Raw genomic sequence first — 17332 nt, 5'->3', positions numbered from 1 at the left:
CTGATAGAATGAATGATTTTAAGACAAAAACAAACATGATGGAATTCCTTAGAATCCAAGGGAGTCCCTTAGATCATCTTTATCAGCAATTGCATTTTCCCACTTCAATAAACAAGCTATTTATTTTATATGAAGAGCAATTTCCTGCCATATGCGAAGCTTTGCTTTTTAGTAATATGGAATTCCTCCACACTATACCCCCAGGATTTGTTCATTAAACTAAATTCTGATAATCTGATTCTTATAATTTCATGCATAAAATTGAAGGCCAACAGATTTGAAGATGGCACCTTGAAAGCTGAGATAAATGCTGAGTGTGTGAAGGCAGGACTCTGTGATCCCCGGCTGCAGGCTGGGTGGGTTAGAGGCTGTGTGTTCCCTTCGTTTCTCATTGGCTTTGCTTAAGTAAGAAACCCTTGCTGCCCTTTCCTCTGCTTTGCCAATTTCATTATGGAAAAGTATCCATCTCAAAATGCATATATTTTCATTTATGTTTTTTTTTTAATCTGGCATTCCATGAATAAAGCATTTGCTAATAGTTAAAAATAAATTTGGTTCCAAATCTATGGAATTAACTTGACTTTTGAGAAATGTCCTATGTGCGGCAAGTATTGATCCTAGTGGATAAACACTCACAGGACCCAAGGACTTAAAGAGTTGTTGTTTTTGATCCAAATGTAAGTTGTATTATACACAAATTTTGTTATTCACAAAATAACTGGATGACAGAAAACAATGCAATTTCAAAGAAAACTCATTTCATGTAAAACAAAATGAAATGAAACGATCCCTAAGAAACCAACCTAAATTATGGTAAATAATTCACAAAAATTGAATATTAAAAATATATTCAATGCTTACATTATTAAAAGTCAGCATTTGAAAAATCACCCAGTATTTCATGAAACATGAAAAGAGTTCTGGAATAAGTAAAGATGCACAGTAACAAATGGGATTTTATTTAAAATGCTTGGCCCAGGAGATTTCACCATGCACTCACCAGTGTTTCCAACATTTTTGTTACTAAATTACTAAACATTTTTGTTATTAAATTATTTTGTTACTAAAAAGTAGAAGCTTTAGGAAAATAAAGGCATTCCCTTCTAAAACCTGAGACACACACAAGCAGCTGCAGAGTGGCCAGCTTTGGAGAGCCCTTCTCCTTGTGTGGCTGGGTAGATGTGCTAACTCCTCGTCCCTAAGGTTTTCAAGGTTTCCACAATTTTCTTACCTCCCAGATGACATTTTTCTTAGAACACAGATAAGTTTAATGACCACATCATTATATTTTAATTAACTAAGATCTTGAAAGAAGATAGGCAAAAAACTTAGGAATTAATGCTATTCATGGACATGGTACTTCAAATTTGGGCACATACAGGAAACTTTATAGTCATTTGTCCTATTTTAAATTATATATAACCTTATAACCTTAATATTTTCTATTGTTAAATTCATCAGCAATTTATGCAAATTATGTAGTTCACAATGGAGAATACTATTGAAGGGTGGAACTGGCAGATAAACTATTACAAGAGCACTCTATTAATTTAGTAACTTTAGATTCATTCTGCATTTCCTAATGAAAATGTGCTGATTTCAATAACTATGAACTTACTTGCTAAGACCCTAAAAGATTCATATGCAGGAAGTCAAATACTTTTAGTGAGCAATGTTAGGAGGAAATTTATAAGTGTTTCTATCTGATTTTTAGAACACATTAATTGGAATATTTTAATTCATTGTTTTCACATTCATTATGTACCTTAATGTTTCCACATATGAATAATAATTTATGTAAATAATGTTTATCCAAAATTACTGCCAAAAGCACTGGAGTTCAGTGCCCACATTAGGATCACTGCCAAGGTTATCATGTTTCAACAGATCTTGGAAGTTTAGAAGATTTCCTCAGATGAAGCCAATAAATTAAATCTAAAAAATAAATAAATAACAATCTGGTAATACTAAATAAGTTCCAATTTTAATGGGAAGAAAGCAGTCCTACTTTAAGAACTATAAAATTTTATTTTTAATAGTTGATTTAGTATTTTAATCTAAATTCAATTTCCTTTAGAGCTCTTGGATCATACATCAAAATTTTATTATATTATTTGGCTCAAAGAATTACTAGATGAGCAATCTCTTCAAATAAAAAGGGCTGGGGTGGAAGGAAATCTGAATCATCACAGTACCACTGTCACCAAACTGAGACCCGTCTCTGCACTGTTGGTGGCCCTGCTCCCTAGGTTCATCTACCAGGTGTCCTGCATTCAAGCGTGTCTGCACGTTTCACGCCCGGTCCTTGATAAAACCTCTGCTTCCCCCAGGCCCTGCCTGGGGGAGGCACGGCTGTTTCAGTCCCCTGAGAAACTGGGAAGATCCACACAACATGGGGGAGGGCACCGGGAGCCTCCCCGGCCTGCAGAAGAGCCCTCCCTCCACAGGCTAACATGAGGACGACGGGGGTCTTTGCTTTCTCCTGATAGAGCATTTCCATTTTCTCAGAAGAGCTTCAAGCTAACTGAGGAATATTTTAAATACAGATATTAAGTGATGGAGGAAATTTTGGCTTTGCTGACAAAGCACTTTTGTATTTAACTGTTCTTTTAAATTTTTTCTTTCAAAATACTGGCTGTACTTACCTGTAAATATCAGACAATATTATCATATTATTATTCAAAATCTAAATTAGACAAACGCTTTCTCATAAAACACATTTTTAAAATCATTTATTTTAGAACTTACAGTCCTATGGACTTTTCTAGTCATTTCCCTATTTGATCTTTTTGAATAATGTGAAAATATTTCTCCAACAGAGACAGTTCCAACAATCTTTTTAAATGTACCATCCTGACAACAAGTAACACCAATTATATTCCAAGAAGACTTGATAGAATTATTCCCCTGGCAACCACTGAACATCAACCTTTCCTGCAACATCAACTGATCCAGCACAACGGGCCCTGAAGTGTCAATGTCAGGCAGGACAGGGAAGCCACAGGCTTTCTAGAACATGGGGGGCATGATCAGACTTCTGAGCAACTGTCACGATGTTTGTTAGAGACGACATGCTTCACAAGGAGCTGATACGGGTTGTTTTAGTGATACTTTTGCAAACTTAGTAGAAAATAAACCATGTGAATCTATGGTTTACAGGCAGTACTATGTAGGTCTGACTGAATTTGAAAGAGAACCATATCCATTAATCTTCAACTAGCCTGTTTCTTTCAAAACATTACACTATTCCTTGACAGTAATTACTTAAAGGTGGTTAACACTTTTCAGATATTGATGTGGGTTTATACACAAATGCAGTATCCTCAAAGCTATTAGGATATGAAGAATAGATAGTCCTCAGCACCAGTCCAAAAACAACTTTAAATCAAAGAAAAAATCATTCTGTTCATCTATCTGTGTAAGGAGAACATTCTGTACTCAAATTTTCCAATAATCTCCTACCACTGAGTTCACCTACACTAACCACATGAAACTGAAACTCTCCACAAAGCATGTTTGTGCCCAGGTGTACTGAGGATTACAAATAAGAACATGAGCAGATGTGGCTTAGGAGAGTTTGGCATCCAAACTAAATAATGTTGACTTACTTTATAATTCCACTTATAATTATTGCTTTTTAACTTAGAGCCTCCAGAGTTTATATTAACAATAATAGCTGCTTTATGACACAGGAAAGAAAATTTATAATCTCAGTGCCAAACAAGACTAAAGTAGACTCACTTCAGCCTCTATACTTAGTGTCACTAGCTCAATTCAAACATAGTGCCTAAAATAATCATTTCCTCTATTATAGTTCAATCTTGCATTTTTTTAAATTTCCACCCCAAACCAAGCTTTATAATGATAGCAAAATTCAAAGGTATCTACTACAAAATATGAAGACACAAAAACAAAACAAAATACCCACACTTTGCAAGGATGCAACAACAGTAACACCAAAATATTTCTGTGGTCACATATAACAAATTGGAATACATTTAAATAAAAAACCTTCAACTTGGATAGCAAAATTTTATGTCATGCAATTGCCTTTCCTCAGACCCTGATCAGCAACAGTACCAGAAAAGTTTCATACAACTCTTGGATATTGTGAGTGAACTCTTCACACTGAACACTCAGTGATACAAGTACATTTATATCCAATATTTTCAAAACTTCCCTACCACACATCAACAAAAGGACAACCCAAGCAAGAAATGTCCCATTAATAACAGAAAACTTAAGAATATTTAGTGCTCGAAAATTTGGCAATTGTAGGAAATAGTGTTTTCCAACTGCCAATCATTACCCAACCATGCACACGGCAAGCTTCCTCCTAACATGGCTGACCCAGAGTGGCATGTCAGGTCATGGAGGCAGTGAGTGTGCGCGCCGAGTGCAGTCTCCTACCTTCATACAGTGCCTTGAAGCCCTGGGCGCTCACTGCGAAGTCGGTGGTGAACCACAGAGTGAGGACAGACCCGGAGCTCACTATGGAGGACGGCAGCTGAAATCCCGACAGCCTAAAGTCAAAAGAAGAGGAACATGGTGAAGCAGAGTTTGGCTGAAGGGAACATGGCACACTGAAAAGGCACACATTTTCCTGAAAATCGTACTTGATGAAGTCGTTTTAAGTCTTACCCATGCGGGATGCCGCAAAACACTCGGACAATCCACACATGTGACTTTGCTAGTGACTGAACTGAAGCATTACCAAGCACCAGAATTTGTTTACTTAAGTAACTTTTGAGGACACTTCTTGAAGGAATTATGCACCACTGTTCTACCGGCAGGATGTGAAGCTACCACAGGAAGGCACAGCCCCCCTTATTCAAGTTCCCTGTGACTTTGCATGTGCTTTGAATTCTTTCTTTCTCTCCTAAATTATTACTCTGCTAAATAAATTTTTGGCTTCTCTTGAGAGAAAGATACATACAATTCTGCTTGTGCTGAGGTCAAAGGAATCCATCCTAATGTTCATTTTACAAGAAAATATCTTTTGGATTCTAAGTGGTTTTCATGATCACTACGCTTGGGTATATTTGAAAGTTTTAAGGATGACAAACCCAGAAATCTGTGTGAGGAGACTAGTATAGTAATTAATATGTACAGTACTTGAAAAATAACAGTTTTTCCAAAGCCCAAAGAGAGACTACATCAATTTATATTTTACCCAAAGTTTCCTAATTAAGTAGGTGTGTGTGCAGATATGTGCGACAGGGTGGCCTGAGCACAAGCTATGATGCAAAGGCAGTGTGCCTGCCTGTGTCCCCAGTGTGCCTGCCAGCACCCTGCGGTACTAAGTGCTCGTTACAGCTCCTCTAGGTGGTGGGATCCATGCTCTGGAGCCAATCGTCATGATTGATTGTGCACAAATAAAACAACAATGGATTAATAAAATTACAGAGCAAGCTTAAAAGCAGATCGGGGTTAAGTCATAGAATAATTGCACACATTATGATGTTATTTATGATATGTTATTTTGTTGTTTACTATCATCATTTTGTGTCAATCACTTTAAGTTTTCTACATGGGTTTTATTTTTTAAAAAATCAATACTTCTTTAGTTTTACATGACTGTAATATACTGCCGCAATTTCTTATAGATCAATTTTAGTCATTTTCTTAATTGAAATACAAATAAAAGCCAAGTTATATATGTGTGTATATTAAAATTTATGAGAAAACACGAAAATGGTACAAAACCAAGTAGTTGACTAATTACATTTCACTCTTGAAATGTTTATGCTGCAGCCAGACACCAGGCAGTGCTCTGGGGAAAGGAGGCCACCAGCAGGGCGTAGAATAGTGCAGTTGGCCATCACCCCAGAGGCAAAGCAGTCACTCTGTGCTCGGGGAGGTGTCTCAAAGGAGAAGTCTGAGTCTAAGCCATACCTTTGTAAATATAGACAGGATTATTCTATACTTTATATGGGAAGGCAGGAAAAAAACAAAACAGAATAGCTCTACCAATTACGAAAACAAATAAATTAAGTAAAATAGAAGGACACTGTCTACCCAATTGCAGGATCTACATCAGTGAAAATATTTGTTATTGGTGCACTGGCCAAGGGATAAACCCATACAATATTTGTTATTATACAATAGATCAAAACCAAAAATCCAGGAAAAGACCTGTACAAATATGCCCAAATTGACAAAGGTATAAAAGCAACTTGGTAGAAGAGTTTGACAAATTAGGCTGGAACCATTGAATGGCCCTGCCAGTCTCCTGCAAAAAATGCCCGAGACCTTAGTCTAACACCTTTGTGACAATTAATTCAAGGTGGATCACAATTGTGAATGAAAATCTATGACTTTAGAAAAATATAGGATAAAGTCTTCAGGGTCTAGTTCAGGGAAAGAGTTCTGAGACTTGACACCTGAATTAGAATCCAAATGAGTAAAAACTAATAAATTGGACAGTATAAAAATTTAAACACTTTCTGGAAAAGACCCTGTTAAGAAGATGAAAGACTGAAAAAATCTGAGCAAACCCCACATCAGAAAAATGGTCAGGCATCTAGAATATCTGTTAAACCTTCAAGGCTTGTCTGTGGAAGAACAGTAGCAATTAGAAGTGGGGAAAAGCCACAGATAATGACATCACCCAGAGACATGAAGACGGCCAACATGTGAGAGGCTTCATCTCACCAGCTGTGAGGACAGTTAGACATGGCACTATACCGCTCTGCGGTGCCAGTGAAGGCTGCGTAGGATGAAGACACAATTGACCGCTGATATGGGACTCCTGGGACCCACAGGTGGTGCAGACACCCTGGAGAGGTGTCTGATTGTCCTACAGGCTAAACACACAGGTGCCCCCACCAGTACCCAGGCACCACTCTCCTGGCATACACCCAGCAACCCTTCCTGGGACAGGGAGTTCTGGTCCACACTGCACCCAGTCTGCATCCTGGGAATGTTATTTTACTACAGCTTCCTAAGGTATCTTTTCTGGGGTTAATGGTGAGGAGTATACAGAATTTCTCTGCAAAATTTATCATAAGCATATGTGAATCTATGATCATCTCACGTTAAGCAGTTTAATTAAAAATACATTAGAATGTCTGAGAGACATTCAAGAAAACATTCATAAAAATGATAGTAACCAATTTAGTAGAAAACCAACAATTAGTATTTAAACACTTAAAAATGTCATTTATTTCCAAAATAATAACCAAAAACCATTGAGGATTTTTTAATTTGGCAATTGACCATTCTGAAGTTTTAAATCTCTATTAGAATAAGTTAGATAAAAAAATCACATGACAGCACTGTAAAAAATACAATTTTGTGTTCTCTTTACTTAATGAGTTTAGAACAGGGATTACGTTAAAGGACAGAGATTGAGGACAGCCACAGTCGAACTACATTATCTCAGGTAAAAGCACCATGATGCTAAGGTCCCTTAAAGGCAATGTCAGTGATGGGGTTAAAAGGAGCTCAGCATGAACATGTGCAGACATCGCCTGCGGGAATGGAGTGGACTCAATCGTACCTGAGGGCAAAAGAACGCAATCTAACATGAATTGAGCAGGTTGGAGAAAGATGGGTCTCCAGCTGACCATGTCATGGTCATTAAAGTACTATGCCAATGAGAGTTACCAAAACAAAAGAGAAGTCCATCAGCTGCCCTCTCTTCATTTTTCTTTATCAAATTGGTATCACCTACAACGTGTGAAAATTTGACCCCTTTCTTCATATGCTGTGACTTTAAAAGTTAGAATGGGAGAATTAAGGTGATGACACCCTGAAATTACTTGGGATGACCACAGTGTACATGGAGTCACAAATGTCCACCTTTCTGTTGGTGGTCATTCCTTACCACCTGCCCAACAGACTCGCCTCCCCACACCCAGCCTGGCCCACTTAATCAGGGGCTGGCACCGAGAGTTGAGTTGTACGGGGTCTGAATTTATGCTGTGGTCTCCACTATGGAAACCACACATTTCACTCACAGCATCAGGCTTCTGTCTGAGGCCCTAACTAAACTGTTTGCAAGAGGAAAAAGAGAATCGTTAGGAAAAGGAATTTGGTTTCAGGACAGTGACAACAAATCAATTTCATTCCTAGTTAAAAAAAAATAATGTATGGTTGGTGTCAGTCCAACCATGTCCCTCCTTTCTGTCTTTTCTACTTGCACCCCTGTTCTGTTGTCCTGTAGAATCTCATTTACTCTATTTCCTCCTCCCCTCTACTTTCAGCAATGTGGGTCATTGACAGAGCACAGCTGTCAACCGGGAGTGATGGCAGGGTAAAGCAGGGAAGGACTGCTTAGCATTCTGAATTCTAGGACCTAAACGTTCACTCCTCAGAAGCACAAGTTTCACAACTGAAGTTTATTCTTCCATTTTTCAAGAAATTACTAGGATGAATTGCTCCTAGTCATAGATCCAAACTATTTTGCAACGCATTATCATTTAAGATATTTAAATCACTAACACCATTGCAATAATCTCAAATGTTAGAAGTGGTAATGCTAGAGAGAAAAAGGCAAATTCAGTGAAAGGCAAATTCTCAGAGGACGAGAAGACCAGAGTAGGCATTGTTAATTTTCTGTAAATTAATGAGGGAGTTATGAATTCATTAAAGAGGTACACTTCAAAATTACACTTCGTATTTATTGCATAATCTACAGTGTTTGTGATTTGAAAATGTCAAATATATTTAAAACTACAGCTTAGTTAAAATGTCAAGTGCATATTTTAAGTAAATTGGGAAATACCACTAAGTTAAATCTTTTTTTCTGAAATAATAATTGCTTTAAAGAAAATTTCTGTAAAGCCAAATGTTGCCAAACTGACATTAATCCTCAATATTTGGTAATATCATACTTCAGGACATATGGCGACATGACTATCCTCAAAATATAGCTTATGAAGACTTGGCCTAAGAAATCAAGCTCCTCAAGAAGAGTTTTTCAGCAAGATAGTACCGAGGGCTTGCACGAAAGCTTTTAAGACTGAGAAATAAGGACTCCAGCAGGCAGTTCCTCCCACTATTAACTGAGAGCTTCATTAGATTTTTGTGGAATCCCCCTGCTCTGTACTGTGTTCATCTGTTGGTCCCATTACATGTCATTTGGAAGAGTTCATGCCAAGGATAAAGTATGAGACTTAATGTTTTTCAAAAAGCTGTCCATGTTGTAGCTAATATTATTTTGACAATTATTATCCAAACAGCTTTGAGTCTGCAATTTACTATACGTTTTGTCTGAAGTATGATATTAGTTAATCTAGGTCTGTTTTTCATTCATTAAAATAATTAATTGAATGCCTACCAAAAGATAAATGTGCAGTTAACACATTTGCTATATTCAAGGGACAATCTGAAGTGAAAGATTGGAAAACAAATAAGAACTTTCTAGAAGGAGGTAAGTGAAATAATCCACATTGATGGCTTGCAGCAGCTCTTCTGCCTTCTCCACCCAGGTTTAGTTGGCCAAGACAGAACAGGGATACACAGAGCTACGCATAATCTTTGAACGTTCCAACAGAATACAACATATAAAGCTCTCAACATCACTAACTTCCTTTTTGCATTTAGAGAAAAAAGGCAGGGGCAATATTTGGAGATAATATCTCTTTGAATCAGAGAGATGTCATCCAATAATGAACAATATCTACTTTAAATTAAAAAATGTGCATTGTCTGTCGGTGGAGAATCATCTAATTAAACGGGAAGGAAAGAGTACTGTCTCTAAACGCAATGAATCATTTTGTGATAGAAACAGCCATCAGGCTCCCTGATCCACGTAGCAAGGAGACTGAAACTAATGTCTAGCCAGGATACCCAGAGTCGGGATACTCAACAAATACAATGTCTGCAAATCCAGAAGTGTGTACTTATGGTTATTAAATTCTCTGTAAAACAACGATTTAATTAACACCTTAAAGTTATTCAAGTTTGCAGATTGGAATGCTTCCTTGACTGCGTGCATGTATAGAAGGTATTCTTTTCTAAATTTCTTCTAATTAGTCATATATGGCAACAGAATTCATTTATGTACACACACAGAGCACGATTTTCTGATTCACTTTTCTGGTTGTACACAAAGAAGAATCATACCATTTGTATCATCATACATGAACTTGGGGCAATGATGTCTCTTTCATTTCCCCCATCTTTCCTACGCCAGGTCCCTCACCATCTCTTTCCTACATTTTGCCAAATCCAAAGTGCCTCCATTCATCTCAGTGCCATCCCCCATTATGAATCTGCATCCACTTATCAGAGAAAACCTTCAACCTTTGTTTTGGGGGATTGGCTTACTTCACTTAGCATGAAATTCTCCAACTCCATCCACTTACCTGAAAATGCCATAATTTTATTCTCTTTTAATGTTATTAATATTCCATTGTGTCTGTGTATGTATGTTATGTGTATATATATATATATATACATATATATATATATATATATATATATGTATATATATGTATATATATATATACATACATACATATACATATTTCTTTATCCATTCACCTACTGAAGGGCATCTAGGTTGTTTCCACAGTTTAGCTTTTGTGAATTGAGCTGCTATGAACATTGATGTGGCAGCTTTGCTATGGTATGCTGTTTTTAAAACCTTTGGGTTTGGCTGAGTCCAATGGTGGTTCCATTCCAAGTTTTCTACAGAGTCTCCATTCTGCTTTCCAGATTGGTTGCACCAATTTGCAATTCCTGCAGCAATGTATGAGTGTACCTTTTTCCCCACATCCTTGCCAACACTTATTGTTGCTTATATTCTTGATAATTGCCAATCTGACTGGTGTGAGATGAAATCTTAGAGTAGTTTTGATTTGCATTTCTCTAATTGCTAGAGATGTTGAACATTTTTTTTTAATATATTGGTAGACTGATTGTAAATCTTCTTTTGAGAAGTGTCTGTTCAGTTCCTTAGCCCATTTATTGTTTTTTTTTTTTTTTTTTGTGTGTGTGTGTGTGTGTTAAGGTTTTTGAGTTCTTTATATATCCTGAAGGTTAGTGCTCTATCTAATGTGCATGTGGTAGAAATTTCCTTCCATTCTGGAGGCTCTCTCTTTACCTCATTGATTGTTTCTTTTGATGAGAGGCTTTTTAGTTTGAATTCATCCTATTTTTGATTCTTGATTTTATTTCTTGCACTTTAGAAGTCTTGTTAAAGAAATCAGGGCCTAACCCAATGTGATGAAGATTTGGGCCTATCTTTTCACCTTTGAGGTGCAGGGTCTCTGATCTAATTCCTAGATCCTTGATCCACTTGGAATTGAGTTTTGTTCATGGTGAGAGATAGAGGTTCAATTTCATTTTGCTGCATATGGATTTCCAGTTTTTCCACACCAATTGTTGAATAGGCTGTCTGTTCTCTAATGTATGTTGTTGGTGCCTTTGTCTCATATGAGATAACTGTATTCATGTAGATTGGTCTCTGTGTCTTCTATTCTGTAAAATGGTCTACATATCTATTTTGGTGCCAGTACTATGCCACTTTTGTTACTATAGATCTGTAATATAGTTTAAGGTCTGGTATTGTGATGCCTCCTGTTTCACTCTTCTTGCTAAGGATTGCTTTGGCTATTCTGGGTCTCTTATTTTTTCCTAATTGATTTCATGATTGCTTTTTCTGTTTCTACAAGGAATGACATTGGAGTTTTAATTGGAATTGCATTGAGTCTGTATATCTCTTTTGGTAGTATAGCTATCTTGAGTATATTAATTCTGCCTATCTAAGAACATGGGAGATCACTCCATTTTCTAAAGTCTTCTTCAATTTCTTACTGTAGTGTTCTGTAGTTGTCATTGTAGAGGTCTTCACTTCTTCTGTTAGATTGATTTGCAAATGTTTGGTTTTTTGAGGCTATTGTGAATTGGGGATTTTTCATAATTTCTCTTTCAGAGGATTTATCACCGATGCATAGAAATGCACTTGATTTTTAGCATTGATTTTATACCCCGCTACTTTGCTGAATTCATTTACTAATTCTAGAAGTTTTTTAGTGGAATTTATTGAATCCTCTAAGTATAGAATCATGTTGTTGGAAAATAGTGATAGTTTGAGTTCTTGTTTTCCTATTCATATCCCTTTAAGTTTTTTTTTTCTGCTATCTAATTGCTCTGCCTAGAGTTTCAAGAATGATATTGGATAGAAATGGTGAAAGAAAGAGGGCTTCCTTGTCTTCTTCCAGTTTTTAGAGGGAATGCTTCCAATTTTTCTCCATTTACAATGATGTTGGAATTGAATTTAGCATAGAAAGTTATTACAATGTTGAGGTATGTTCCAACCACCCCAAGTTTTTCTAGTGTTTTGAACATGAAAGAATGCTATAATTTTTCAAATGCTTTCTCTACATCTGTTGATATAGTCATATGATTCTTCTCTTTAAGTCTATTGATGTGATGAATTTCATTTATTGATTTCTGTATGTTGAACCAATCTTGCATCCCTGGAAGGAACCCCACTTGATCACAGCGCACTATCTTTATAATTTTTTATGCAATTTTCCAGAATTTTATTGAAAATTTTTGCATCTATTTGTCAGGGATATTGGTCTGAAATTTTCCTTGCTTGATGCTTTCTTTGCCTGGTTTTGGTATCAACTAGCCTCATAGAATGAGTTTGAAGGGTTCCCTCCTTTTCTATTTCATGAATAACTTGAGGAGTATTGGTATTAATACTTCTCTGAAGGTCATGTAGAACTCAGCTCTGAATTGGTCTGGGTTTTTTCTTAGTTGGTAGGCTTTTCATGGCATCTTCTATTTCATTGCTTGAAATTGATCTGTTTAAATTGTGTATGTTCTCCTGATTCACTTTGGGCAGATCATATGCCTCTAGATATTTTTCTGTGTCTTTGATATTTTCTATTTTACTGGAGAATAAATTTTAAGAATAGTTTCTAATTGTCTTTTTTATTTAAATAGTGTCCGTCATGATATTTCTTCATTACAAATTTTAGTAATTTGAGTTTTGTCTCTCCTTTTATTAGGGTGACTAAGAATTTATCAATTTAATTTATTTATTCAAAGAACCAACTTTTTGTTTTGTCAATTTTTTCAATTGTTTTCTTTGTTTCTATTTCATTGATATCAGTTCCGATTTTAATTATTTCCTGATTTCTACTACTTTTGGTGTTGATTTTTTCTCTTACTAGGGCTATGAGATGTAATACCAGGACGTTTATTTGTTGACTTTTTCTTCTTTTAATGAATGAGCTTGATGCAATGAACTTTCCTCTTAGTACTACCTTTATAGTGTCCCAGAGATTTTGTTATATTCTATCAGAGTTCTCATTTACTTCTAAGAATTTTTTTTGTGTGTCTTCTCCCTGATGTCTTCTGTTACCCAAGCATCATTCAATAGAATATTATTTAGTCTTCAGGTGTTGGAGTATCTTCTATTTTTTTATTTTATCATTGATTTCTAATTTTATTTAATTATGGTCTGATAGAATGCAGGGTAGTATCTCTATTTTTTTGTACTTGCTAAGACTTGCTTTGTGGCACAACATTTGGTCTATTTTAGAGAAGAATCCACGTGCTGCTGAGAAGAAAGTGCATTTACTCATTGATGGATGGAATATTCTGTATATGTTGGTTAAGCCTAAATCATTGATTATATTATTGAGTTCTATAGATCTATACAGTGGTGAGAGAGGTGTGCTAAAGTCACCCAGAATTATTGTATTGTGATCTATTTTATTTTTGAAATTGATAAGGGTTTATTTAACATACATAGATGCCCCATTGTTTAATGCATAAATATTTACCATTGCTGTATATGTATGGTTCCCTTAAGCAGTATGAAATGTCCTTCATTACCCTTTCTTTATCCCTTTATCTTTTCTTTGCTTTGAAGTCCACTTTATCTGATATGAGGTTGAAAACACAGTCCATGTGAGTAATATGTTTCTTCCCATCCTTTCACTGTCAGTCTGTGGATGTCTTATGGGCTGAGTCTCTTGAAAGTAGCATATTGTTGGGTCTTTTTTTAAAAATCCAATCTGCCAGTCTATGTCTTTTAATTGATGAGTTTAGGCCATTCACATTCCGGGTTATTATTGAAATATGTTTTCTATTCCTGGTCATCTTGGTTTATTTTTGGTTTTTAATTTTACTTGTTTCTCCATTGATTGGCCTTTCTTTTATTATAGTTCCTTGTTTTGATGATTTTCCTTATTGTTTTTCATTTTTCTTCTCATGGAGTATTTATCAAGAATATTTTGTAGTGCAGGCTTTCTTGTTGTAAATTCTTTTAACTTTTGTTTTCATGTAAGGTTTTTATTTTGTCATCAAATATGAAGCTTATTTTGCTGGATGTAAGATTCTTGGTTGGCATCCATTTGCTTTCAGAGCTGATACATGTTGTTCCAGGATCTCCTATCTCTGAAGGTCTGGGTTGAAAATCTGCTGAGATCTGTATTGGTTTCCCCCTATATGTTGTCTGAAACTTTTCTCTTATGGTTTTTAAAATTCTATCATTATTCTGTGTGCTAGACATTCTCATTATAATGTGCCTTGGCATAGAACTGCTGTAACTTTGTACATTATGTGTTGCTTTTGATTTTCCAATTTATTCTTCATGTTTGGAAAACTTTCTGATATTATTTAATTGAAAAGACTGTGCATTCCTCTATCCTGATAAATCTTAGATTTGATCTTTTGATAATATCCCATAATTCATGGTTTCTTAGGATCTACACTGTGTGGTCAACTTTGTTTTCATGACTGTATATTTTGTCTCCTTGTCTTAGATTCTGTCTTCCAAGTGATTTATTCTGTTGGTGATACTTTCTATCGAATTTTTTATTTGGTTTATTGTTTTCTGCATTCAAAGGATTTCAGTTTGTTTGTATTGTTTTTCATAATCTCTCTCTCTTTCTTGAGTAATCTTTTGCTACCTGTATTTGCTCTCTTACGTCTTTGTTGGAGTGATCAATTGTTGCCTCTTATATTTGCTCTCTTATATCATTCTTTAATTTGCAAATCATTTTAATTATGTACATTCTGAACTCCTCTGACATTTCATCTACCGTGCTGTCAATGGATTCTATGATTGTCTCATCTTGGTTTGTTTTGGACACTTTCTTCCCTGGTTTTTTCATGTTGTCCATGTGTCTTCCTCTCTAGCAGTGTGAATTCAAGATATTACAGTTTCTACCCTATATCCTTGTAGTATTCCTGCAGGTTACTAGTACCTTACTTTTAAGGGGGAGATCAATATTCACAGTACCCAATGCAAACAATATGCAGCCTTAAATCAAAGAGCTCCTACACATTATAGTTTTGTCACAATAAAGAGAAACATATATTTGATTATTATCTACAATATAGAAAGTAGGTGAGAATAAGGGTTTATGGTTCATAATGGTGAACAGGGAGAGAATGGGAGGGTATAGAATGTGATGTTTATGAGGTAGGATGTGAGGATATAGACAGATTATAGGAAGCATGAAAGAGGAATCAAAAGAAGTTGGCTGTTAGTAGGAGAAAAAAGAGAAAGAGGCAACCCCATGAAGCCTCTCCTCTTTTGCCTGTGCAACAAGATGGTGTCTAAGAGTACACCTAGTAGGGATACCTCTGGTGCTACCAGGACTGCAGGGACCTTGGTGATGGTCTTCCAGGTCCTTGTTGTTGTGCCTAGATGGAAGCAGCCATCTCCCTAGCTGGTGGTGGCCATAGTATTTAACCTGTAGGTACCTTGATGTTGGCCCCAGACAGTGTTCCCAGGTGGAAGTTGCCCAAATAAAGATGGCGGAGACAGCAGCAGAAGTAACCCAAGATGGCGGCAGAGTTGTCCCAAGATGAAGGCAACCATTTTCAGAGATGGGGCTGCAAAGGCAGGCCATGCAATGGCATTGGGCAGTCTGTCCAGTGATGCAGCTGCCTCCAGGCCCTGTCTGTTGTCCCATGGTGGAGGTTACCACATAGGGAGGGCTATGGCAGTGGCTGCGTTTCAAGATGGAGGTAGTCTTGGGGGGAGCCATTAGTTGATGGATAGGAAGTTGCAGCATAGCTCTGGTCATCCTCTCTGCACAGCAGCAAGTCGGCACACAGGGTGAGCTCTCCCACCTCCAGCAAGGCAGTGAATGGGGTCTAAAAGATATTCTTTACTACAGTAGAATTTTAAGTAGTGCAGGGCATCAGGTATCACTGGACACCAGGAATTTCAACATTTGTATCTTATAAAGAGAAGTTTCAGAGATACTTAGTGATGGGGCCATGTTGTGCATAGAGTGTCATGGACTGTACGTTTGTCCCCACTCATCTCTCTTCCAAGCTAGTGGTCCTGCTATTGACCATCCCAAGGTGGCTTGTCCACTGGGATGAAAAATTGAGATACTAAGTTTTTTCTTCTTTAAAATCCCTTCCTAATTTAGAAAACTTATTGACATCCCTGTATTCAGAGAAGAATCACCGTTGAATATTATGAACAAAGAATGAATTTCTAACTTTCGAGTCCAAAACATATTCTTGAAATTCAGTGCCTCAAAAGCTGTATTTGTTTGATGAATATTTATTTTAAATAGATTTTCAGGGATTAAGGCTCATGTTACAAATTGTAAAATTTTAAGAAAATAAGGTCATATCCCCCCTCTGGGGACTCGATGAGGCTTGCCTGGGGTAGGGATGAGACAGTTTGGATGACAGGAAGTGAGTTTGTCCCCAAGAGAACATGAAGATAGGACCCTGGGGAGAACAGAAGGTCTAGAACCAGATGTGGCAGGGACTTCTATCTGAGGAAAAGTTCTGGGAGGTCAAAAGCCTCCTGGAAACTCCCTCCTGCCAGGGCTGAGTGGTGACAATGGAGTCACACAGTTGCCACGTCTGGAGTCAAGCCTTTCTGAGTCCAGATCAGTGTGCAGAGACCCTAAAAGGCTTCTAAGTCCAAAAAAGTAAGGATGCCCAGAGGGATGCTCACACCTGAGAAAGGTGGGCGGCACTGCCCTGGGGCACATCTGGCTGGTTCTGGAAAGACTGGAGGCCATGAGGGTGGCTCACCTGTGCCAGGGACAGCAGAGGGTGATCTGGGACCCAGTGCCTCTTCTCCTCACTGCTCTGGGCCACCCAACACCCTCTGGCAAGCCAGCAGGAAGGTGGACCAAAGAAGGCAAAGTCCAAAAGACAGTCAAAGACACCCTCCGCTCTGTTCAACATGTCCCTTGTAAAAATTAACATAAATATAACAGATAAAATGGATGAATCTATACACAGAGACATGGTTCATCCATTGCATAGTTCTGGTTCTAACACACGTTTTGCGTCTAAACTCAAGACTGCCATTTAATGTCACCTCTCTTGGGCACAGATAAGTTGAACCCCTCGTATTTCTTTTAAATCTGGGTTTTTA

The 17332-nt window shown here is 37.0% G+C and overlaps 1 protein-coding gene across 1 annotated transcript in view; it reads right to left on the bottom strand.

The window, feature by feature from the left end:
• Positions 1 to 17332, bottom strand: part of CSMD1 (CUB and Sushi multiple domains 1) — a gene marked incomplete at both ends in the record, with an annotated part of 1655719 nt that overhangs the window by 1149468 nt on the left and 488919 nt on the right. Inside the window, one exon of the mRNA XM_081269879.1 lies at positions 4411 to 4523. Within this exon, the coding sequence (XP_081126005.1) occupies positions 4411 to 4523 (113 nt within the window). The remainder of the gene's footprint in view (positions 1 to 4410; positions 4524 to 17332) is intronic.

The sequence above is a fragment of the Spermophilus citellus genome (genome assembly GCF_964194105.1).
Source record: "Spermophilus citellus genome assembly, chromosome: 16".
NCBI classification, from domain to species: domain Eukaryota; kingdom Metazoa; phylum Chordata; class Mammalia; order Rodentia; family Sciuridae; genus Spermophilus; species Spermophilus citellus.
This window is presented reverse-complemented; position numbering and strand designations above follow the sequence as displayed.